At 45.3% G+C, this 23,607-nt stretch overlaps 1 protein-coding gene across 4 annotated transcripts in view; it reads right to left on the bottom strand.

Moving 5' to 3' along the window:
• Positions 1–849: 849 nt before the first annotated feature.
• The window catches only part of MMEL1 (membrane metalloendopeptidase like 1), a 45,113-nt gene continuing 22,355 nt past the window's right edge, over positions 850–23,607 (bottom strand). For all 4 annotated transcript variants that reach the window (XM_081016103.1, XM_081016104.1, XM_081016102.1 and 1 more), the window contains exons 6-23: positions 22,887–22,982; positions 21,305–21,423; positions 20,058–20,123; positions 19,165–19,299; positions 18,631–18,720; positions 16,725–16,861; positions 15,038–15,131; positions 13,193–13,321; positions 12,250–12,348; positions 11,142–11,225; positions 10,189–10,292; positions 8,983–9,041; positions 8,252–8,371; positions 6,674–6,807; positions 6,059–6,124; positions 4,239–4,334; positions 3,665–3,741; positions 850–2,631 (exon numbers count right to left, since the gene is read on the bottom strand). In XM_081016103.1, coding sequence (XP_080872229.1) covers positions 2,532–2,631; positions 3,665–3,741; positions 4,239–4,334; positions 6,059–6,124; positions 6,674–6,807; positions 8,252–8,371; positions 8,983–9,041; positions 10,189–10,292; positions 11,142–11,225; positions 12,250–12,348; positions 13,193–13,321; positions 15,038–15,131; positions 16,725–16,861; positions 18,631–18,720; positions 19,165–19,299; positions 20,058–20,123; positions 21,305–21,423; positions 22,887–22,982 — 1,805 coding nt within the window. In that variant the 3' untranslated portion in view covers positions 850–2,531. The remainder of the gene's footprint in view (positions 2,632–3,664; positions 3,742–4,238; positions 4,335–6,058; positions 6,125–6,673; positions 6,808–8,251; positions 8,372–8,982; positions 9,042–10,188; positions 10,293–11,141; positions 11,226–12,249; positions 12,349–13,192; positions 13,322–15,037; positions 15,132–16,724; positions 16,862–18,630; positions 18,721–19,164; positions 19,300–20,057; positions 20,124–21,304; positions 21,424–22,886; positions 22,983–23,607) is intronic.

Genomic DNA, 23,607 nt, shown 5'->3' with positions numbered 1-23,607 from the left:
CTAGGTTCAATCCGCACCATCTTGAGGTAGGGCTGGGAATGTCCCAAACCCTGGAGAGCTGCTGGCCATCAGTGGGGATAGTGCTGAGCTTGATGGACCCAATGGCCTGACACAGGACAAGGCAGCTTCCTCTGTAGGTACAAGCTACAGGAGGAAGAGGAATACAGTGAGTGTTGGGAAATACGTCTCCTTGTGCTCACTAAGGCTGGGTATGCTTCAGATGGGTATGTTTTGCCTGGAGAAGAGGAGATGTGATATAATGACCATCTACAAGTATCTGAAGGGTTGCCATGTGGAAGATGGAGTAAGCTTGTTTTCTGCTGCTCTGGAGGATGGGATACAAAACAGTGGATTCAAGTTGCAAGGAAGGAGATCCCAACTAAACATTAGGAAGAGCTTTCTGGTGGTAAGAGCTCTTTGACAGTGGAATGGGCTGCCTTGGAAGGTGGTGGATGACTAGCCTTCATTGGAGGTTTTAAAAACTAAGTTACAGGGCTTTGGACTAGGGACCCTTCCAACTCAAGAATTCTGTGGTTCTATAATAGTTACAACTGGCTTTGTGAAAATGGGGTGTTCAAGCATTCATTCCTTAGGCATTTGTTTGGGTTGGGGGCCGCATGCAGCAAGTGGTAGAGGACCTACTCTGCCTGGGCTGGGAAAGACCACCCTGTCCCCTCATCTCAGAGGGCTACTGCAAATTGGTGCAGACCATGCTCTAGAAAGATATGGAGTGCTGCATTTGTGCTGCTGGGCCTTCTATCTTACCCAGCCTTCTGGACGACGTGGAGTTTCTGTATTCCAGTAAGCCAGTGGAAAGCATTTAAAAGAAAAGATGTGCCAGGGAACCAATGGATTTTAGCATCACTTTACAGCAAAAGCTGACAGGCTGAAGGGACAGTTCACCATATGAAAGCCAAGACATGTTGCTACCTTTCACAAGAGGTCATCACAATGCAAGCTGCGGGGAATTTCATGGCAGTGTACCGAGCCATTCGATCTACTGTTGGGTAGAGGGTATGGACGTTCCCTAACACTCCCCCTGCTGCTGTGCAGTTCCTCCAGCTTGTTTTGGTTGGACTTGCATGGGTAGCACACCCTAACCCCCACCACCCCTCCTGGCTGGAAAAAAAAAGGCATGTAGAATTGCCAGGCAGGCTTGTTGTGCAAGCACCTCTGGTCCCCCTGTCGGCAAACTCTGTTGCTGAGTGCCAGCAGGATTGCAGCTCAAAATGGGGTCACTGAGAACGGAAAATCATCAGAGGTGTTGACGGAAGTCAAAAATATTGTATAAGATGTGAAGATATGTTGTATGACTGTTGGAACTGATATGTTAAAAAATTAATAAAAATGTATATAAAAAAACAAAATGGGGCCACTGAGAAGGAGGTCTTGGCATGCTTGAAACTCATGGTTTGCAGAAATAGAGTATATATATATATATATGTGTGTGTGTGTGTGTGTGTGTGTGTGTGTATATATATATATATATATATATATATATATATATGGGAACCTAATGGATGCAACCCTCCCTCACACATGCTGCAAAAAAACTCCCAGCCCAATGAGGGCTGAGCAGGTTTGGGGATCATAGAGAGAGGAAAATAGGAAGAAAGGAAAAGAAACTGATACGGGGGATGGAATGGAGTACCTGGAAGAGGACATGGCTGGCAAGCACCATGAAGTTAATGAGCTGCAGCGCAGTGGTAGAGCCTCTGCTTATAGGCAGATGGTCTTAGGTTTAACAGGCTTATCAACAGCCGAAGTGACTGCTGCAGAAAATCACAGCATCATAGAGTTGGACTGGGTCCAGAGGGTCATCTAGTCCAACCCCCTACAATGCTACAATTATTTTTTACTGGAGGTACTGAAGCAGGGAATCCCTCAGAGATGCTGGAATCGCATCCTGCACAGCAGATTCTGTGTTGAGTAAGGAGGTTGGACTTGATGGTCTCAGGGATACATCCCCATTATTCTATGACTTATATGCATACTTGTCTGAGAGCAAGGCTGTATGCAAAAAGCAGCATTAATTGGGAATGAAATGAGATTGTGCAGCTAGGAGGGGCTGGTGGATCGATCCCATCCTCGGACAAAGATGAACACAGTAGCAGCATGGGGTGAGGGAGCCTCAATGATACTTTGCCAAACTTCCAAAAGGCATAAGACATATTAAAAGTAATACTCCTTGCTGAAAAATAGAACTGTCTTTTGTTCTGAAGTAGCTAATCATTTGAACCCTGATGTATCTTAATAACAGTCAATGTCTTGAGAGAGTCTTTTTTTTCTTTTCTTTCCTGAAGCAACACAGGTGGCATGTCAAAACACTAGTGCTTAGTCCACTTTGAATCACCGCAGTCACAACTGTAGCTTGACCCACCATTGCTGCGATAGTTGCACCGTAAACCGTGGCTGTGATTGAACTGGAGCAGGCAAGGGGAAGAGACAAAATAGACCACCAGGCACGTCATTGGCGAAACCCGAACAAATTCGGACAACGGAGGTCTGACTGTAGAGGCCAAGTCCTTTGGCTACCAGATCCTGCATTTCTCAGCGGGGTGCATGGCGGTGCCCTTCTTGCAGTGAAACACTTCAGAAAAGGCTTCAAAGTTTTGCAAGGAGCCCATCACCCTAGGAGGGAAGAATAGATGAGAGAGAGAAGCTGAGGACTGGAAAGGAATGTGTGGGATTAGGTGAGAACCACAGGAGGGCCTTTTCTTTTACAAAATGCATAGAAATTGGAATGGCTGAAAGTGATCTTTCCTTATGGCAGCTTCACCACTAATTGACCTGCCACTTATGGCTTTAATTGCACACTGTTTACCTTCCCGCCGGAGTGGTACCGATTTATCTACTTGCACTTTGAGGTGCTTTCGAACTGCTAGGTTGGCAGGAGCAGGAACAGAGCAACCAGAGCTCACCCCATCACGGGGATTCAAACCGCTGACCTTCTGATCAGCAAGCCTTAGGCTCTGTGGTTTAACCCACAGCGCCACCCGCGTCCCCTTTGGCAAACATTATCAGGATGCTAATTGCTGCCTGGGGAGGGAGGATTTTCACTAAAACTGCTTCTAGGGAAGGAAGCCTTAAACTCCCCCTCGTGTGCCTGAGCACAATCACCCCTCACAATGTGTCTTGTCAGCCACATTAGACATTGAAGGCACACTCTTCTCACTTCCTACGGTCACAAATAATCCTGTGGGCTACAGTTTGCTAAGGGTGCTGAGTTGCTTGGAGATCCCTATTCCCCACCCAGAATTCCCCAGGAAGAGGGATCAATTGCTAAACTACTCTGGGAATTGTAACTTTGTGGCTGCAATCTGACAATCAATGGATGTAATAAACTTGGCAAAACAACACTTCGCAATAGAAAGTAAACTATAGTTTTGGCAACCATTCTTGCTTTTTTGGCTGAGTGTGCTCAGCTCGAGAGGAATGACACTAGTGCAGCTGCTGAGCTGCTACGGAATGCTTATGAACATTCCAATTGTTCATTTCCCCCGCTGAGAATCCTGGCGAAGCAGGGAAAGAGAGAGCTGTTGTTGAGAATGGGTGCAGAGAAATGGAAAGCTGGAAGTATTGCAAAGGTAGTGAACTGGTCCACTGGATCAGCGGCGGTCTGTGAGTGAGCAGAAGGTGGGAGAAGGCTTCACGGGGGCTTTACCTGTATTTCAGTGGACTGTGGACATCAGTCTTAATAGACTGGCTGGCGTATTCTGGCCTGTAGGAACCGCACCATACCTGGGAGATGGACAATGAATTTGATTGTAACTGAGTCTAGAAAGCTTCAGAATACCCAGATAAAACCATTCAAAATCAGCATTGACCCCAAAGCTTGAGACAGCTGAACATTGAATATTACAACCCATGTTGTGGGTGCAAGTACAGCTCTGGGACTGCAAAGCAGCAGGATAATTGATGCAAATAGACATGAGGTGAGCACAGTGGCCTCAAATGCCACAATTTTTTTGGAAGGCATATTTGCTGTGGATTTCGCTCCCACCCCTCGCAGCGTATTGGAGGGATTCCTCACAGGAAGAAGGGGCCAGGCACACCAACCTCAGGGTATTAAATCTCATTCACTTTTTGAGCTTCTGACCGATACCTCTCCCACATTAAGGAGCCGATGTGGTTCAGAAGGAGAAAGCGTACAAGCCAGACAAATGCATAACATTACATTAAATAAGCTCTCTCCCTGCTCCCAAATAAATATCCTCTTTTCCCATGACCAAAAACACCTGTGCAAAGTTGAGGAAGAAGAGCTGGTTGTGGGTTAGATCAAGCCCAGGCAATCTTGGTTCCTGTCCTTCTTTTGCCACCCATTTCAAATAGGCCTGTAATAATAATAATAATAATAATAATAATAATAATAATAATTAAAACACCCAAATGAGTAGCTTGAAAAACACAATATCCTCCACCATTCCACTTGTTACATTTATATCCCGCTATTACTCCAAAGCTATGGTTTTCCCAGTAGTGATGTATGGAAGTGAGAGCTGGACCATAAAGAAGGCTGATCACCGAATAATTGATGCTTTTGAATTATGGTGCTGGAGGAGACTCTTGAGAGTCCCATGGACTGCAAGAAGATCAAACCTATCCATTCTGAAGGAAATCAGCCCTGAGTGCTCACTGGAAGGACAGATCCTGAAGCTGAGGCTCCAGTACTTTGGCCACCTCATGAGGAAAGAAGACTCCCTGGAAGAGACCCTGATGTTGGGAAAGATGGAGGGCACAAGGAGAAGGGGACGACAGAGGACAAGATGGTTGGACAGTGTTGTCAAAGTACCAGCATGAATTTGACCAAACTGTGGAAGGCAGTGGAAGACAGGAGTGCCTGGCGTGCTCTGGTCCATGGGGTCACGAAGAGTCGGACACAACTAAACAACTAAACAACAAAATTATTCCAAGGAGCTTATGGTGAGGCACATGGGCCTCTACCCCACTCCTGTTTTTATCCTCACAACAACCTACCCTGTGAGGTAGGTTAGGCTGGGTACTGCGACTGGCACAAGGTCACTCAGAGAGCTTCATGGCCAAGTGGGGATTTGAACCCTGGTCATCTGGGCCCTGGACCTGATACTCTTACCACTACACCACCTCTGGCTAATAGTAAAAATGAACTCTTATCCCACCCCTGTTATTTTCACAAAACAGATGGCCGCCTCAAGATGCCCTAATTGCTAAATACGAAATCCACCTGTTGTAGGGCTGTCAGTGGAGTTTCTCCTACAAATTCTGAAGATCTCAGAAGCCCACTCCATAGTAACTCAGAGCAGGGCTTTCAGTTCTGTAAAATAGCATCTACTATCTGCACTTTCCAGAAACAAGTGAGGACATTTTTGTCCCGACAAGTTTTCCCGGCGAGATAAATGGACTTTTGCTATGAGTATTGTATATTGTTTTAGTTTTGCTTGACATGAATTGGCTTCCTCTCACCCCCACCCTTTTGTTTAAATGCTTTTTTTGGGCTGTTTTTATTGGATGTCATCTTGAGACGATAGTGTAGGTAGAACAACCTCCATCATCCCTAGCTAGCAGGACCAGTGGCTGGGGATGATGGGAACTGTAGTCCAAAAACAGCTTGGCGACCCAAGTCTGGGAAATCTTGGTGTAGAAGGTGATTAATAAAATACTATTAATACTACTACTAGGGTTCTACTCTGAGCAAACTCAGTTGGCTACAGTACATTGGGTGGAAGCCAATGTCACACACTGACAAAGTTTCATCTGGTCAAGCATGTCAGCTTGTCAGGCAGAACAATCTGCTCTCTTCCTCCCTGTGGGCTGTTCTGGGCATTCTCCTGCCCCCCAAGTGAATTTTGGGAGGTGTGGGGTGTGTGAAGGGTGAAGAGAAGGGAGCAAAAGCCCCATTGCACATGCAGAAATCATTATGCTGATGGGACGTCTTAGGAGCATCTCACCCACTATTCTCATCATCAACATCTATAATAATATACAACCCAGAAGCAGAAAATTCAACCCCCAGTTTCCAGCCGTGAATAAGTAATCTTGCAGAACCTCTCAGTGAAAACACACAACAGTTTCAAATCACCTTGTAGGCCTGACGGACGCCTCCATTATCGGCAATGTTTTCTCCCAGTGTGTTGATTCCACTGACCTACGACAACAAATGCTCTTCAGTTCCACATACGGTTGTATTATAGCTCGAAATAATTTTGAACTTTTGAAATCATTGCACTACATAGCAGCCATTTTGTGACGGGTGACAATGCACTCAGAATTTCAGATGTGCCCACTGCCCCCCCCCAAGGGCAACCCTTGACTTAGTGGATTTCCCTGTGGAGAGAATTCCACAATACGTGGCACCACCCACAAAAAAGGGCCTCTCCCAGATACTCATCAATCTGGTCTTAATGAACGATGGGCTAGGAAGTGGAGCCTTTGGTGGCTGCCCACTGGAACTGGTAGGGCAGAAAGCAGGGAGCCCACCAGCAGGTGGTGCCAGAGGCAGGGCCAGCTAATTCTAGTTTTGCCCCCATCCTCCTCCTCTGCTGAGTTCTGCAAGGGCAACACTGAGACTGAGAAGAAGGAAGGTGACAGGCATGGGCACCCCCTAGACTCATCATAAGTAAGAAGGTATGAAGGTGGGGGCTGATTGAGAGCATACTGAGGTTGGTGGGGCAGTGCCTCCGTGGCCCCAACTCACATTTTGTCCCCCTGCCAGCTCCCAGGTGTAGTTGCCATACTGGTAGATCATGCAGCGAGACTGCTCCTTGAAGTGTGTGGCAGAGAAGTTGCTCCACCAGTCAAACATGTTGCCCTCTTTGTCGAAATTCCTGCCTGTTTGGGGAGGAGGAGAAAGAAATGAGCAACTTGGTAGGGACTCACATCACAACACAGGGGCCCTAGGCCAGAGATGGTAGGCAGGGCCACCTCCTTTTTATTTATGTGGAAACACAGTATTTGTAGAGCACTTACAAAAAAAGTTCTAAGTTCTAAAATTATATATGAAACACAGCTAAAATCCACTTCTCATATATATAAATATATATATATCTCCAACAAAACACATACCAAAATCTGCCAGACTTGAGAAAGAGAACTAAGCTATTTGACTGGATAGGCTTGCTATGACACTCCTCTCTCTGACACCCCTATGGTTTTATTTCTCTCTCTTTCTCCAACCCACCATGTTGTTTTTTCTCTCTCTCGTTCTCCAACACTCCCATGTTTCTCCCTCACTCTTTCTAACTCCCAGGGCTTTTTTTTGCAGCCAGAGCTCAGCTCTGGCACCTCTCAGGTGGGCGCCATTGCTGTTCTAAGAGAAAGCCACTTCTGCCCTTCAGAGGAGGTGGAGTTGTGGGCTTCATGGCCCCACCGCACGATTGGGGGGATTCCCAGCTGTGTCACCTCCTGGCCAGCCAATCGGCTGGCTCTGGGGGTGTGGCCTGCCCTATTTAAACCGGGACACGGCTGGGGATCTCCCTCTTTGCCACCTGCCAGCTGTTCCTGCTTTTCCCACCCTCCCGCCCTATAAGGTTTTCGTTCTTTGACCTTGCTATGGACCTCGGTTGGTCACTGTTGAGGGGCCTGGTAGGAATTTTTCCACTTAGCAAACTGGCACCAGCCACTTGGTTTTCGCCTACAAATCACCAAAACTTTCTTGGTATTGGCGGTTAGGCATTGGTATTGGTACTGTAGATGGAAGAGGGGAGGTAACGCCATCACCTGCCCCGTATATTGAAGGGTAGTCCGAAAAAGGATTCCAGGGGACGTGGCCCTGTCTGAAGCCTATGGAGGTGAGGGCCTAAGGCACACCCCCAATCGGTGACCCTGGGGGAGTTCCTAGTTGATGTGCATCAGCAGGACTCTCCCTACTGGTGGTTAACCCTTCCTGGACTTCAAGCGGACAGGCTGAAGTTGGATATAGTTGGTTAGGACCAATGCCTAAGCCAATACCGCTCATCACCTGTAACCAATAAAGTTGTGGCCTTATTTAGCCCATTAACCTTAATAATTGTGTCATGTGTCATTATTTCCACTGGGGGGAAAATTCGCCACGCAACAAGGGTTCATTTTGAGCTCTGGCACCTCTTTTTCTACAAAAATAGCACTGCTAACACCTCTCTCTTTTTCCAAACATCCCTACGACTTTCTCCCCTCTCTTTTGTTGACACCTAATTCTCTCTCTGTTTCTGAACCCCCTTTCTCCCCGTCCTTTCTTCCCAACCCAGCGAGCTACCAGGGAAGGGGCAGATCAAGCTGCTCTGCTGACTTGCCTTACCATTGTCATCAAACCCATGAGTGATTTCATGTCCGATTACCATCCCAATACCTCCAAAGTTGAGGGCTTGCGGCTGGTGCTTGCTGAAAAAGGGAGGCTGCAGGATCCCGGCTGGGAATACTACAGAAAATAGATGAAAAGGGAAATTATGATGGCAATGGAAGATCATTCAGTGTGATAGATTTTGAGGGTGACTGAGGAACTGCATGGATTTCCTGGATGCTAAGCCTCTGCTGTGGAAGCTACATTGGCTGCTGGCATGCTACTGGGTGCAGTTCAGGGTTCTTCTTTCAGCATTTAAAGCAACTTGGCTACCTAAGGGTCTTCCTAGCTCCACATATCCCTGCCCAGCAAGTGTGTTCCATTGCCAAGAGTATCACATGGTCTACAGGCGTGCACCAGGGAGGGGTGAATCTTACTTTCAGTTTCTTATTGTCCCACTTGAAAGTTCAGTTCTCCACATTTCCACGCACATTTGTGGGGTTCCCCACCACCACCCCAAAAAAAGTTTTCAGGAAAATCCAGCACCATTTCAGTCTGAATTTCTTCTTTGCATGCCATTTTGCCTAATATCCTGCAAAGCTATTGAAATGCATTTTTTCCCTTTTGATTCGTCACTAAAACATGCATTTTTCACTGCTAACTTACCTCGGAGTAAGTCCCACTGGTTTACTTTGAGTAGGTATGTTCAGGGTTGCCACCTAAATCTGTTGGAATATTTTGGGACTTACCAATTTGGTTCCGGTTAGGGGAGTAGAAGGCATTGACCACAGCAGCACCAATTAACCATCTGAAAGAGATCAGCGATGAAAGCCGTTGTCAGGATCAGTGCTAACTCGTGTAGCATGATGCAAGGAGGAAAACACCACACAAACAGAGGAGGGGCCCCAGCACAACAATGGGACAGTTGCTAACATAAAGCAGTAGAAATATCCTATTATTGGAAGGTTGAGCTTCTGAACTCTGTGCTGACCCTCATTAGGTAAATGTCATAGAAGCATTAGAGGGCAGGGAATTCTTTAATATTTCTTATCTGCAAGCTTCCCCCATCATTTCATTTTCATCAAGATTCTGAAACAATGTTTGGATTTGGGGCAAAAAGTTTGAGGGGGCCTACCACCCTCTGATTCCCCTCCATGTTAAGCAAATCATGTCCCACCCCATAGCAGAGGTGCAGTTAGGTTCATAGGAAAATCTCATACTGAGTTAGACCACTGGTCTATCTAACTCAGTATTGTCTACACTGACTGGCAGTAGCTCTCCAGAGTTTTAGACAGGGAGTCTTTCCCATCCCTGCCTGGGGATGGTAAGAATGGAACCTTGGACCTTCTGATCACAAAGTTGATGCTCTGTGGCCTAGTTTCAGATTTTGGACTTCATGATCTTACACACACCCTCTCGTTTGATGGAAATGTGAATTGCTTCACTCATTTTGGGGTTCATTCTGCTGAGTGAGGCCCTAGATCTCTGCCCCAAAGTCTGGTTTGTAGGGAATAATCAGCAGGCACTGGAGGTTTAAGAGCTGCTGAGCTGCTGAGTGTCCCCTAAAGATGCCTTCTGCTCCCTGAATACCCATATTATCTTGGCAAAATGAATAAATGTGGCCCTCAAGGCCTTTCTGTCTGACCCCTGGGGCTCCCCCCTTTACTCTCCCTGAACTTCACCCTCTTTTGAATGTTTTTGTCTGACTGGAATGTGACCTGGGTCTCTGAAAATGCTTCTTGCCTGGATGAAGGCAGGACAGAGAGTGTACAGAACCCAGCCTACTCTACGAAAGTAGAATTTACATTTGTTGTTCTGCCCACTTTTGCTTCTCTCCCCATTAACCCGCTAGCACGCGGCCCCTGGATTATTGCCCCTGGATTGTTTCACCCCTAGGCTGAAAGTGCTTCCCCTGTCCTGTTGCAAGACATTATGCAATCCATAGAGATACACACAGGTTTTGGTCAACCTTCTCCCGGAGCTTCCTCAGGCTTTTCTGAGCTCCATGTTGGAGGTTTTGCAGGATGTTTTGAAAGTACTCATGCTCACTGAAGTTCAGCTGTAAAAATTAATAATAATACAAGCATTTGTCTTGAAGGTCCTTTTGCTGAGTTGTTGCCCCTATTACCAAGTAGACACCAATGCCCAGTTACATAGAAAAACCAAAGGGAGTATGATTGTGTAAAAACAATTGTCTTATAAAGCATGTCTACCAGTAATTATTGTGGGTGGCGCTGTGGGTTAAACCACAGAGCCTAGGACTTGCCAACCAGAAGGTTGGCGGTTCGAATTCCCGTGACAGGGTCAGCTCCAGTTGCTCGGTCCCTGCTCCTGCCAACCTAGCAGTTCAAAATCATGAAGTGCAAGTAGATAAATAGATACCGCTGCAGCGGGAAGGTAAATGGCGTTTCTGTGCGCTGCTCTGGTTTGCCAGAAGTGGCTTAGTCATGCTGGCCACATGACCCGGAAGCTGTACGCTGGCTCCCTCGGCCAATAAAGCGAGATGAACACCACAACCCCAGAGTCAGCCACGACTGGACCTAATGGTCAGGGGTCCCTTTACCTTTACCTTTACCAGTAATTATAGACAAAATGTTACATCCAATGAAGAAGGGATAGCTCAGCCAGTAGAGCATGAGACTTTTAATCTCAGTGTTGTGGGTTCAAATCCCATGTTGGGCAAAAGGTTGCTGCATTGCATGGGGTTGGACTAGATGACTTGTGGTCCATTACAATGCTACAATTCAATGATTCTAAGTTCTACTTAGGGCAGACCCAACGAAATTAATAAACCCAAGTTAGTCATATCCCTTAAAGTCATTTGGTGTACTCTGAGTAGGACCACCAATTGGCTACAATCCCAAAACTGTCCTTAATGGAAATGTCCAGGTATCGCCTTCACACTTACATTTGTGTATTCCCGATCTAGCTTTTCATTCTGACCTTCAAGAATGTAGTCCGGGTAACCTATCTGCTCTTTAATTGCAGTCACCTAGAAGAAGACAGCAGAAACCAAACCCTCACTTCCTGCCTTTCTCCAGGTCCAGGCAGTATCATATCCATCTACTGGGTTTGTTTATTTTATTTTACAGTGTCTGTATACAATTTTTCCAACCTTTCACATTCATTTATTTTTTAAAAACACCACAATATTTATTTTACACTACTGTTTGCCATGGTCGAGGCAGTTTACAATACTTCAGAAGATCCAAAGCACACCAATATTTATTTCTCAATGAAGGTGCAAACTGGGGGTGGGGGATAACCTCAGGACTGGGGGTCCAAATCCGGGGGTCCTCTCCATCTGGCCCATGGACATCACCCTTGACCATTCCCCGTGTTCAGGACAGGCTTCGCACTGGTCCTGTTCCCCATCCTTCTCAAGTGCTTTTGCCTGTCTTTGAACTGAGATAATCCTCTGGAACAAACATGTATAGAAACCTCTGATTTTTGCAGAGCTGAAATGCAACTTACTGTATACCTGCTTTCCCCTCTTTCTCAACCAGAGGGGCACATGACCTTGTGGGGAACCCTTTGGACACAACATGTCAGTGGTGGGCAGGGCCAGAGGCAAAGTGAGCAGAGCAACACATACAATTTCCCCCCTTTGTGCTGTAGGCTAGTTTCTAAGTGGACTCACACCACTCTGTCCTCTGTAAAAGCATCATCAGAGTTCAAGGACGTATCCCAGCAAGGCAAAAGCACTCAAGGAGGATGCAATAAGCGATGGTGAGGGGTGTGTGGTTGGGGAGGGGATGCTATCTGTGGAGAGTTTGGGGGGCCAGATAGAGGTGTATGGAGGGCCACATTCACCCCCGTCCTAGGCTTGCTCACCCCTATTCTGCATCTTGTATGGAAATTCTCCATTGCTTCATATTTGAGACAGACAGAGAAATGGTCTTCATAAGATATATGAACGTCTGATATATTTGCTATTTTTTAAAATATGGAAAAAAAACCCAGTCATGTGAAATTTCATTACTGAAAACTATTCTTAGACACACATTTCTTCTGACCTTCTCCCGAGCTTTCCCTTTCGATGCTTCATCCATCCACTGCAATTCATCCAGTGTCTCGATAAACACTTCACGAATTTTCTCAATGAGGTCTCGGACCTGAGGCAAAAATAGATGGGGGAGGTATAATTCTCATGCCGTTTCCAATAACAGAATGTAGAGCTCCAAGTGAAGCTCCATCAGGTCTGGGCCATAGGCCCCATCTCCCCAGGGCTCTGGGTGCCTGAGCTCCCACAAAATTACCCATATAGGGGCTGTGCATCTACAAAATGTGGGGGCAGGTGTGCAAAGAGTGCAGATATCTGGCAGGAGGGAAGAGAGAGCATGGATTTGGGGAGGTGGAAGAGAACACAGAGTTGGGGGAGAGAGAAAATGTGACATTTGGACGGGAAGGGTGCAATTGTTGCTGTGCCACTGGGGCTTGCGCTGCACCCTATGATAGCGGTTCTCAACCTGTGGGTCCCCAGATGTGATTGGACTACAACTCCCATCATCCCTGAGCTCTGGCCTTGCTAGCTATGGATGATGGGAGTTGTAGTCCAACAACATCTGGGGACCCACAAGTTGAGAACTGCTGCCCTATGACATCATGACACTACAGCGTGTGTCATGATGTCACGGCATGTGTGTCATGATATTATGGTGTGGTTGGGTCACGTTGGGCACCTACAGTGTGTGGCCCAAGTCAGTGCCATTGGTGTGGGCTAAGCTAGGCACATTAAGGTTGTTTCTTTGCTAGCAGAAATGTATCTGTGTCAGTTCCCTCCTATATTGCTGCATGATCAAAAGAAAGAACCATGGGCTTGTTTGGACATCACTGAAATTCACACTTTCATATGACTATGATGAGGTCAGTCATTTTCACTTCCAGTTTCACAGTGGCTGGGACGGTGAGGGGTGTAGGAACATGGAAAAATAAGAAAATCAAGAGACAACAACATACCATACTTTTGCTCTTGCCAGCAAAAGTCTCTCTAACATACAGAGCTCCTACTGCATTCTCCATGTTGGTGTTGACGTAGCTCACACATTCCCGCCATCGAGCTTCTTCTAGCATCATGCCATAAAGTGCCTTGGAGAAAAGAAGTCCCAACACTTCTCTCATCATCCAGACCACATCATGCCTGCTCCCAACATCCCTTCAGCTGGCTTCCGAACTCCTTATCTGCCCAGCACAAGCTCCTTGTTCTTTGTTCTAAGGTTGTCCACAGTCTAGACCAGGGGTAGTCTACCTTTTTATACCTACCACCCACTAATGCAGGCATAGGCAAACTCCGGCCCTCCAGATGTTTGGGACTACAATTCCCATCATCCCTGACCACTGGTCCTGTTAGCTAGGGATGATGGGAGCTGTAGTCCCAAACATCTGGAGGGCCGGAGTTTGCCTATGTCTGCACTAACGCATCTTTCTTGATGGTAAAATTTCCTTACCGCCCACCAGTGCTTGATGGAAGGAGAATTCAGCTTGTGCCATAGAACCCCCTACTGCCCACCTAGAATCCCGAAACACCCACTAGTGGGCGGTAGGAACCAGGTTGACAACCTCTGGTTTAGACTATCTTAATGCCCTCCTGCAGGGTGGTGGTGATGGGGAGAATTAGATCTGGCTGGGGAGCCAGAATGTTTATCACTTCCACCTGCTACAGGCCAAGTTTGACAGGTCATCTACCCATCAACCACCTGCCATCGCAATGATATCAGATGACCCTTTTTTTTTTTTTTTTTTGCCTGCATAGTTTGAAAGCAAAACATCCTGGCAAAGATGCAGCCTTCATCAGCATATCCTTGGAGCTCGCAGAGTGCTTGGATTGGGGCTGTGTAATACCCGACTATCAGCTGATTGTCAAGTATTGTGAAGCGCTATGCTCTGAGCATATCTCAAAACAATGCTATTAGGTAAATAAATGTACACAAGTGAAATAAATACAAGCCACAGAAGAAAATATGTAAGACATCGAGATACAGAGCCAAGAGGCTGGAGCTCAGTAGCAGAGCATGTGCTTTGCAAGCAGATGGTTCCCAGTTCAATCCCTGGCATTTGATTTCTGTTTTGTAAATCTGATCTGCTCAGGGCCAGTAATTCTATTCATTTTAATCCAATCCAATAGATAGTGCTCTAAATGTTTAGAGTGGAGTTTACTTATAGTCAGTGTTTTTTTGGGGTGGGGGGAGACGCGGGGGTACGCATACCCCTAAACATTTTGTGAATCTTTGTACATTTGTCCATTTACTGTTATTTATTTTTCCTGATTTGAGCTATAAAAATGGTGATTTTCTTGAGTCAAATTGAGAGTATCCCTAAACATTTTTTTAAGGAAAAAAGCACTGCTTATAGTGGACAGGAGACTAATAGGGCGGTAGTTACACAGCTGCTCAGGATAGCTTTTTAAAAAAAAAAAAAATAAATTGGGATAATTACAAAAGTTAACCATGATTTTGTTATAATTCCATTTTGGTCTATAAGAGTGAAAAGGTTAGCAAGTGGTGATGCTCACCAATCTGCATATTTTTTTAGTGTCTCAGCAGAAATCCCATCAGAGTCTTACCAGTGAAATAACAAGGAAGTAAACAATAAAATAATAAAATAGGGCAATAAAACGGTAAAATTGTGAGAGCAGCTGCCTCGCCTTGCCTCAGAGGTCAGTGGCCATCTTGATAATCCAATTGCAACATAGACCTAGAAATTCCCCCCTCCCAAAGAAAGTGAAAAGTACCTATAACACTAGTAAATGGCTCCGCCCAAAATGATATGAGTAAAACCTGTGAGTAAAAAGTGGGAGAGTGTTACCTTTCGGTAGTTTGCCCTGGCCTCCTTGAAACGCCGGCTCAAACCGCTGACTCTGTCAAGTACCAGGCGCCACACCAGATAGTTCTGGATTGTGCTGGGGGTGTATGCATACATGGGAGGGGGGACAGGAAGAGCAGAAGTGAGGAATTGTTAAACGGGTTGCTCACTACATAATTTAATTACTAAAACCCTCTTGAAATTTAAAACCCCTCGGGGTGATTTTGAACTGATAAACATCTAGGAAGGAAGGGGTTAGATTGTCTCTTTCCTCCCCACTGCTCCCATTACTGCATCATTCAGTAAAAGACACTCTGAAGCATATCTAATGCATAAGCTCTGCTATAACTTGCAATGCAGTCCTCAGCCAATTTACTCAGCCATTAAGTCCTGCTATGTTTAATGCTATGTTTAATGAGTACTCAGCCCTGAGTGCTCACTGGAAGGACAGATCCTGAAGCTGAGGCTCCTATACTTTGGCCACCTCATGAGAAGAGAAGACTCCCTGGAAAAAACCTCTGATGTTGGGTAAGATTGAGGGCACAAGGAGAAGGGGATGACAGAGGACGAGATGGTTGGACAGTGTTCTCGAAGCTACCAGCATGAGTTTGACCAAACTGCGGGAGGCAGTGGAAGACAAGAGTGCCTGGCGTGCTCTGGTCCATGGGGTCATGAACAGTCGGACACGACTAAACGACTAAACAACAACAACAACAACGTTTAATGGAGCTGTGCACATAGCGCTGCAGCCATAATAAGTCCAATGTCATCATTTAAAGAGTGACACTGAGATCACTTTCAACCCATACACTGAAAGCACTATGATGCCAATTTAAGCAGTCATGGCTTCCCTCAAAGAATACGGGTCTCCCAACAACTCTCATCGCACTTGAACTATAGCTCCCAGAATTCTTTGGGGGAAGCCATGACTGTGAAGCACCATGATACTGCTTTAAATGTATAGTGCAGATGGGCTGCTCTCTCTCTCTCATACTCACTCACTCACTCACTCACTCACTCACTCACAGTGTCTCTTTCTATTCATTTTCTCTCCCTCTTTCTGTGTTTCTCTTTTACTCAGTCATGCTCTGTCGGTTTTAGTTTAACTCAGTTTCTCTTTTTTTCAGCTTTAAGTTCACGTATTCACATTTCAACATCAGTTTGCAAATAAATAATAATAATGATGATGATGATAATGTTTTGCCTAATATACACATTTTTTTGCAAAGCCATATAACTTAATAAATACAATGCATTTTTGCTTGTTTGTTTCACCAATAATAACCGTGTTGGGTTTTTTTGCAAGACGATTTCTCTAAAATAATGCACTTTTGTACGTTAGTTTCACTAATACGTGCATTTATAGGCACACTCTACTCTAGCATATGCATTTTTGTTCATATTACCTGGCTGGAAAACTGGAAAGAAAAATTCAGAAAAGTGTGAATTTTTGAAAGATGTCTGTGTTTTGATCTGTGTGTTGCTTGGGGAAATGCAGATTAAGTAAATTCGCCTCTAAATGTGGACTGAATTGTATTTCTCCCCAACTCCTCTTCTCCTTGTTTGTTTCTCTGTTTTACTTTTTGCTTCTCTTTTACTGTTTCATTTTCTCTCTCTTTATGTTTTTATATATGCTCCCTTCTTCTCCCTCCCTTCTCCCACCTCAGTCCAAGAAATCTGGCATCCCTACCTGGCTGAATAACTGGCGATGACAGCTTTTAGCTCCCGAAGATATGGCATTCCGTGCACGACCACCTCCTCATTGGGACTGATCTCAACGTTAACCGAAGACATTACATTTTGGATGAAGAGTGTCCAATTGAACCCCTAGATGAGAGAGAGAGAGTGGGGGAAGGGGGAAAATGAAAACAAGTCCTTAAAAAAGATATTGGGAAATTCCATTTTCATCCCTCCGTGGTCCTGTTGAAATTGTTTTTCCTTGAAATTGACATAGCAAAGGGATTTGCTCAATGATTTTAATTCCCGATATATTCACAATATATAAAAAAAGTGTGGGGGAATTGATTAGGAAGTGCAAAAGCTGGTGGATACACTAGTTCAGGAGATCCAGTTTGGTTTATATCAAATCACAAAGACTGGATTCCTTAAGCATCCCTAGATAATGCATTCCTCAACACGTCCCATTCAAAGGTATTTATCATCATGCAGAAAAGGATTCATAGGGAGAGAGTCCATAGAATGTAGTGCTCTAAGGAACCCTGGTCCAGTGCTCTTCAGCCTTGCCCAGATGCTGTTGGAGCACAGCTCACATCTTCCCTGAGCCCTCCACGCTCCATGCACAACCTGTACTGTAGGATGCAATTGAAGCATCCCTGACAGGTGGCCAGCCCCTGCCTGAGCATCTTCATGCCATTTCCTGAGGCAGTCTGCTCCATCACTGATCAGCTCTAACCATTCTGAAGTCACTTAATGTATAGCTGAAATCTGCTTCCCTGTAATGTCCACCCATTGGTGCTAGGCCTGCTCTCTGGGTCCAATCAAGGCACAGGCCAAATGAAGCTTACCAGGAGTAGTTGGTGGGGCAAGTGGGGCTGTGTTGCTCTCCTGACTTCCTAATGCTGCACATCACTGTTGCTTACTGGAGGGAGGGGAGCAAGGCAGCAGGGAGCTCAGCAAGGTGCAGGCACACCTGGGAGGATCAGATTAGCTCCACCATTGCACCCATAGCATGATCCCCACTGCCTTGCCCCTCTTCCTCTTCTCAGGAAGTGGTAATGATGTGTGGCATTAGAAAGCCGGGAGAGCAACACAGCCCCATTTGCCCCACCAGCTACTACTGGTACGCTTCATTTTGCCTGTGCCTCGATTGGACAGAGCAGGACTAGGTTCTGAGGCTTCCTTCGGAACATAGTCATGGCCTCCTCTACTGCTAACTAGGGTTGGGGGAGTTTCAATTCATTTCACATGTAAAGACGAACAGACCTAATTAGTACTTTCCTAAACAAATTAGGGACGCAGGTGGCACTGTGGGTAAAACCTCAGTGCCTAGGACTTGCCGATCGTATGGTCGGCAGTTCGAATCCCCGCGGTGGGGTGAGCTCCCGTCCTTCGGTCCCAGCTCCTGCCCACCTAGCAGTTCGAAAGCACCCCTAAGTGCAAGTAGATAAATAGGTACCGCTTCATAGCGGGAAGGTAAACGGCGTTTCCGTGTGCTGCGCTGGTGCTGGCTCACCAGAGCAGCTTCGTCACGCTGGCCACGTGACCCGGAAATGTCTCCGGACAGCGCTGGCCCCCGGCCTCTTAAGTGAGATGGGCGCACAACCCTAGAGTCGGACGCGACTGGCCCGTACGGGCAGGGGTACCTTTACCTTTACCTTTAAACAAATTGCAAACAGAAGCACAATCACCCTTTGAAATTCACACATCTCTGAATTTTGCAGAGCAGATCTCCAGGCACACAAAAATTGCAAACTGGTGGAGAACTGAACTTAAGAGTGTGAAACCCAAAAATGGACAGAAACCAACATTGTCAAGTTCACCCAACCCAACTGCTATTACTAAACAACATTTTATGTTTTGGAATCTGAGATTGTCATTCCAACAGCACAATAGGGAGCAGGTCTTCAAACACTTACGTTTAGTTCAAACTTGTCCTGGAGTTCAGCAACAGTCATTTTGTTATATAGCAAAGTCACATCATGCCTTTCCTCTGTGGGCACTGTAGCCTAGAAAGCAAAGATCAGAGTTGCCCCCATGTTGTGCCGAAATGGAAATTTCAAGGACAATTCGGAAGTTACTCCTTGGTTGAGGCACCCAGGAAGTTCTCTGTCCATTGGCTCAAGGGCTCTTTGTTGAGTTATCACATTGTGCAGTGGAGGAATCCAATGGAAAAGTTATGCTGAAAGAAACTCATTGCTCCGGCTATTGCACAACAAAGTCACCAACAATGTGCTTATGCATTCTCATGCACCACAATGTTCCACTGGCACAAAGCATTTCACCACTGGAACAAGTACACCCCTATGTGACTTTAAATTAGTGCTACAGTTGATACAACCCAATGGGTCTACATCTGAGTGTGCTAACATTGGCTATAACACTATATATACTGCTGTCCTCATTCCCCTTTGGATTTACTCTTCAGCTTTCCAAAAAAATGCTGTACTCACGTTTGCTACATCTGTTTCAAACTCCATAACCTTTCTCATTTCTTCCTGGACAAAGTTTTCATCTTTGGACATATTCATATCTTCTCTAATCATCTTGGCAATGAGGACCATGTACTGGAAGTAAGCTTCCCTCACCTAAACAGAGGAGGACAAAGAGAAGATGTTAGAAATTTGCATTTAAGCACAGTCCAGAGGCAATAAATTCATCAGGCAAAGTTGTTAACACCTTCAGAAACACTGAAGGTAGAGACTACCACTAGATAGTTCAGTGGCTTCCAATTCATTTGATAGTCTTACATCTGAAGTATAAATATCTAAACCAGAGATGGGGAGCCTGTGGTCCTTCAGTTGATGTTGGACTACAACTCCCACCGTGCCTGACCATCTACAGTGGTGGCTGCAGCTGATGGCAGTTGATGGCCAACAACATCTGAAAGAACATAGCCCCCCCAAACGTGTTCTAAATTATCTGGGACTGGTGTCTCTCAAGGACCACCTTAGGGTTGAGGTTGGCTGTTGATATTTTAATCAGCAGAGATGCAAGAAAAGGTTAGTAGGCTCAGGCCAGAAAATGAACTTTGGGGTCTTGTAAGTAAGAAGAAGAGATGACCTCCTATGAGCACCCAAACTCTTCTCTGTCTCAGATTGAAATAAGAGTTGAAAGCATTTGCCAAGAGTAGTAAAAGTTCTGGGATGTGTAGAGATTGTGATAATCCCCATCAATGTTTTAGGAGATCTCCCTCAGACCAGCACATAAACCATGAATGGAGCAGAGAATAGAACAGAAGCTATTTTAGTAGATTGTTGACAGGATGTGTGGGATCCCTGGAATCTTTCAATATTGTGATGTTCAAAAGGTGAAAGTGAAGTTTGGAAGCTGTTAAAATACTTACTCTTTGGTAGTTGCCATCACTAAAGTAATAATCTCTTGAGGGCATTCCCAACCCAGGCTGGTCAATCTGGAGGAAAAGAATCTCTCTTATTGTGTAGGAAAGGATTCAACAGAAGATGTCAGTATCAAAAACCCAGTGCTTAGAAAACGACCAAATGATTTGCATATGGAAGGCCCCAGATTCAATTGCTGACATTTCTAATTCAAAGTATGTCCAGCTCTGGGACATTTCTTATTAAGATGCAGAGGAGCTGTTACCAATTGGAAGATACAATACCAAGCTAATGGACCAATCGTGTGACTCAGCATACAATAGCTTTAGGGAACCAAGTGAAGGTTCAATCCACAGCATCCTTAGGATCTCAAGTGGCACACCACATATAGCAGGGATAGGCACCCTCCAGATATTGTTGGACTACAACTCCCATCAGCCCCAGACAGCATGGTCAATTGTCTGAGATGATGGAAGCTATAGTTCAGCAACATCAGGAAGGCACCACGACCTGTCTTCCACATGCACAAAATGATTGTCTTTTGCTAGAGCTGATGGTTGACGTCCTTCAATACTGAGCAGAAACAGCTTGCAATACAGTGGGTTATATCTAAGTTAGCCAGGTCCATTAATTTCAATGGGTATACTTGGGAGTATAAGGAGCATTGGTTATAACCCAGTCCTTTCTGTTTGGGGAAACAGCACACGAAGCATAGCATACCAGCTTCTTACTGTTCTAGTTCTTTATTTGGAGATGCTGTTTATTTCAAGGACTATGTACATGCAGTTTCCACCTGCCTAGAAGGGCTGTGTTTCAATGAAATTGAAATAGTTTAGAAATTATTTACTGTAATTTTTATGAGTAGATTTCTGTTTAATTTTTATATGCTGATATTTAATATTATTCTGTACTATTCTAATGATTGTTGACTTTATTTGATGTAGGTTGCTTATTTTAAAGTTATGTTTTATTATCATCACATTTTTGTATTGCATTAGATTGTTATAAGGTGTACATTCTTTGTTTCTTCAGCTTGTAAACCGCCTTGGGGATTATAAGATAGAAAGACGGTATACAAATTAAAAGTGATGATGATGGTGATGAAATCTTAAACAGATGGAAGAGGATTAGTAGAAGACAATATCCATAAAATATTGGGTATGGGGGAGTGAAATGTACAAATGCATGTAATGGGCAAAGAAGAGCAGCCCACCAACCTAAAGTACCACAATTCCCTGATTTGATGCTTTCTTACATAAATTATATTTCTGCTGGAATCCCGGTCGTCATGCCACACAAACATGTCAATGAGGACCCGTGCGTTATATTGGAAATTCAATAAGGCAAGCTTGTCTTCTATTTTCCAGTTAGGCTCTGTGGCAAAAGGATTAAAGAAAAGAAAATGAGATTTTAAAAAAAGTTTAATAATAATAATAATAATAATAATAATAATAATAATAATCCTATTTCAACTACTTATGTATCACAATTATCTCTAAACTATAACATGACTAAATCCAATTGAAATCAAATGTACAAGTTGCCACCAGTGTAAATTCCTACAGCCTTTCCAAGGTCACAGGGATAGGAGGGAAATAAATGAGTAACATATGTTTGCGGTGTACAGTTGTATAATACTTTGAGTTCTTTCATCCAATGAGGAAGATGGATAAGTTGATTAGGGCCCCTGAAATCTTCCCAGGTGTTAATCTAAGCCAATGCCAGTGTTGGAGGCAGTAGGGTGGGGTGCTGCCTTGGGGGCTTCCACCACCTGAGGCCACCTCAGGTTTACTCTGCCTCAGAGTAAATGGGCCAGCCCTACTAACCTGGCATGGAAGCTTCAACGTCCTAGACCCAAATGTTGGACGGTAGCCTCAGCTGCATCGGCTCCATAGACCTACACCAGTCAACAGACACATTGGGAATTAGGGTCCACCACTGTGCCACTGAAAGCCAGCTGGCATTGGCGTCAATGCCCGGTGAGATCTTGTGGAAAACTCATGAGATCTCAGGGAGCATGGAAGATCTCACGAGATCTTGGCAAGGTCTCACTGAATACTGTTGGCGGTGCTGCTTCTCTTCCAGCAGCAGAGGTGGTGTGATGCCAATGGAGGTGGGTGATGTGGCAGTGGTGCAGGTGGTGGTGGTGTTGCAGTGGGTGGCACAGCAGTGTGGGGCAGCACTTCCCCATTTCGTCTCAAGCAGAGAAATGGGGCACGCTGCCCCTGCAGGTTGAATCTGCTGTCCCCAACTGGCCACCCATATAATCCACATAGAATGATAAGAGTTGGAAGGGCAGGGCTTCACCCCATAGGGCATCACCCTCAGTCCTCACCCAAGTGCCAGAGTTTGGGATTCGAAGTGTTATAGCTTCTTCTTCTTTGGCGATCACTAGTAGCCAAGTAAGATTGTCTTCCATAAACACGGTTTTAACAATGAGTCTGTAAGTGACTGTGGAGGCCAATTCTGGACCCACACGTCCTTCCACAGTGGGGACATAGGTTTCCAGGTGGGAGCTGATGATGGTGAGGGTTTGCCAAGTGTGCCTTCCTCTTAGCATGTTTCTCCCTTGCGTCCTGAGTTCTAGTGTCTTCAAAGCCTATGACACCTTTGGTAAAGGCTGTTCTCCTACTGGAGCGCTCACAGGCCAGTGTTTCCCAGTTGTCAGTGTTTATACTACATATATATTTTTTTAGATTTGCCTCATCCCTGTTCAAAGATGGGCACCCTCCTTTATTTACTATTATTTATTTATTTCATAAAATGTATACACTAGTTGGTTGCCAACAACAACAACAACAACAACAACCTCAAAGTTCCCCTGGCCTCCTTGTTACCATTTGTAATATTCCAGTCTGCAGAAGCCACTGGCCAGCCTCCAACCGTGTGCAAGACCTCAAGCAGAGGCAATGAGTCGCGTTGCTCTATGATGCCTATGAATGGGAAAGGAAAGGAAAGCAGCAGGAAAGAAAAAAAGTGAATGAGAATAGGGATCCTAGCACACTGGTGGAGGATCCTGCCTTCTACCAAGGAATTGGAAGATCAAGCTCAGTGTTGCCTACACTGACTGGCAGAGGCACTACAGGGTTTCAGACAAGGGAGATTTGCAGCTGCAGCTGGAAATGCTGTGGTTTGACCCTGGGAGTGTCTATATGCAGAGCCAGTGCTCCAGCCACTGAGCTATGGCAGATCTGTGAAGATAAAGGAAGCTTCGTCATACTGACTCAGAGCTCAGTATTATCTCCTTAGGTTTGCAGTGGCTGTCCAGGACCTCAGACAGCTCCCTCCTGAACCTGGCTGAATATGCCTGGAGGTTCCTCTCTCTCCTCTTTCCCACGCAGGCACACCAGCCTCCAGCGCAAGCTGCATCCCAACACTTGCAATATGTAGCATGTCACCAAACAACATTGGAGACAATAGAAATAAGTGCATCTAAAACAGGTATCTGAAAGAAGAAATGACTATAGGAAGCTACCATACATTGTCCGACTATTGGGTCCAAACCTGGGTCCTTCTGCATGCAAAGCAGATGCCTTGTCACTGAGCTTCCCTTCCCCT

The sequence above is a fragment of the Podarcis pityusensis genome (assembly GCF_964106645.2).
Source record: "Podarcis pityusensis genome assembly, chromosome: 8".
NCBI classification, from domain to species: Eukaryota; Metazoa; Chordata; class Lepidosauria; order Squamata; family Lacertidae; genus Podarcis; species Podarcis pityusensis.
This window is presented reverse-complemented; position numbering and strand designations above follow the sequence as displayed.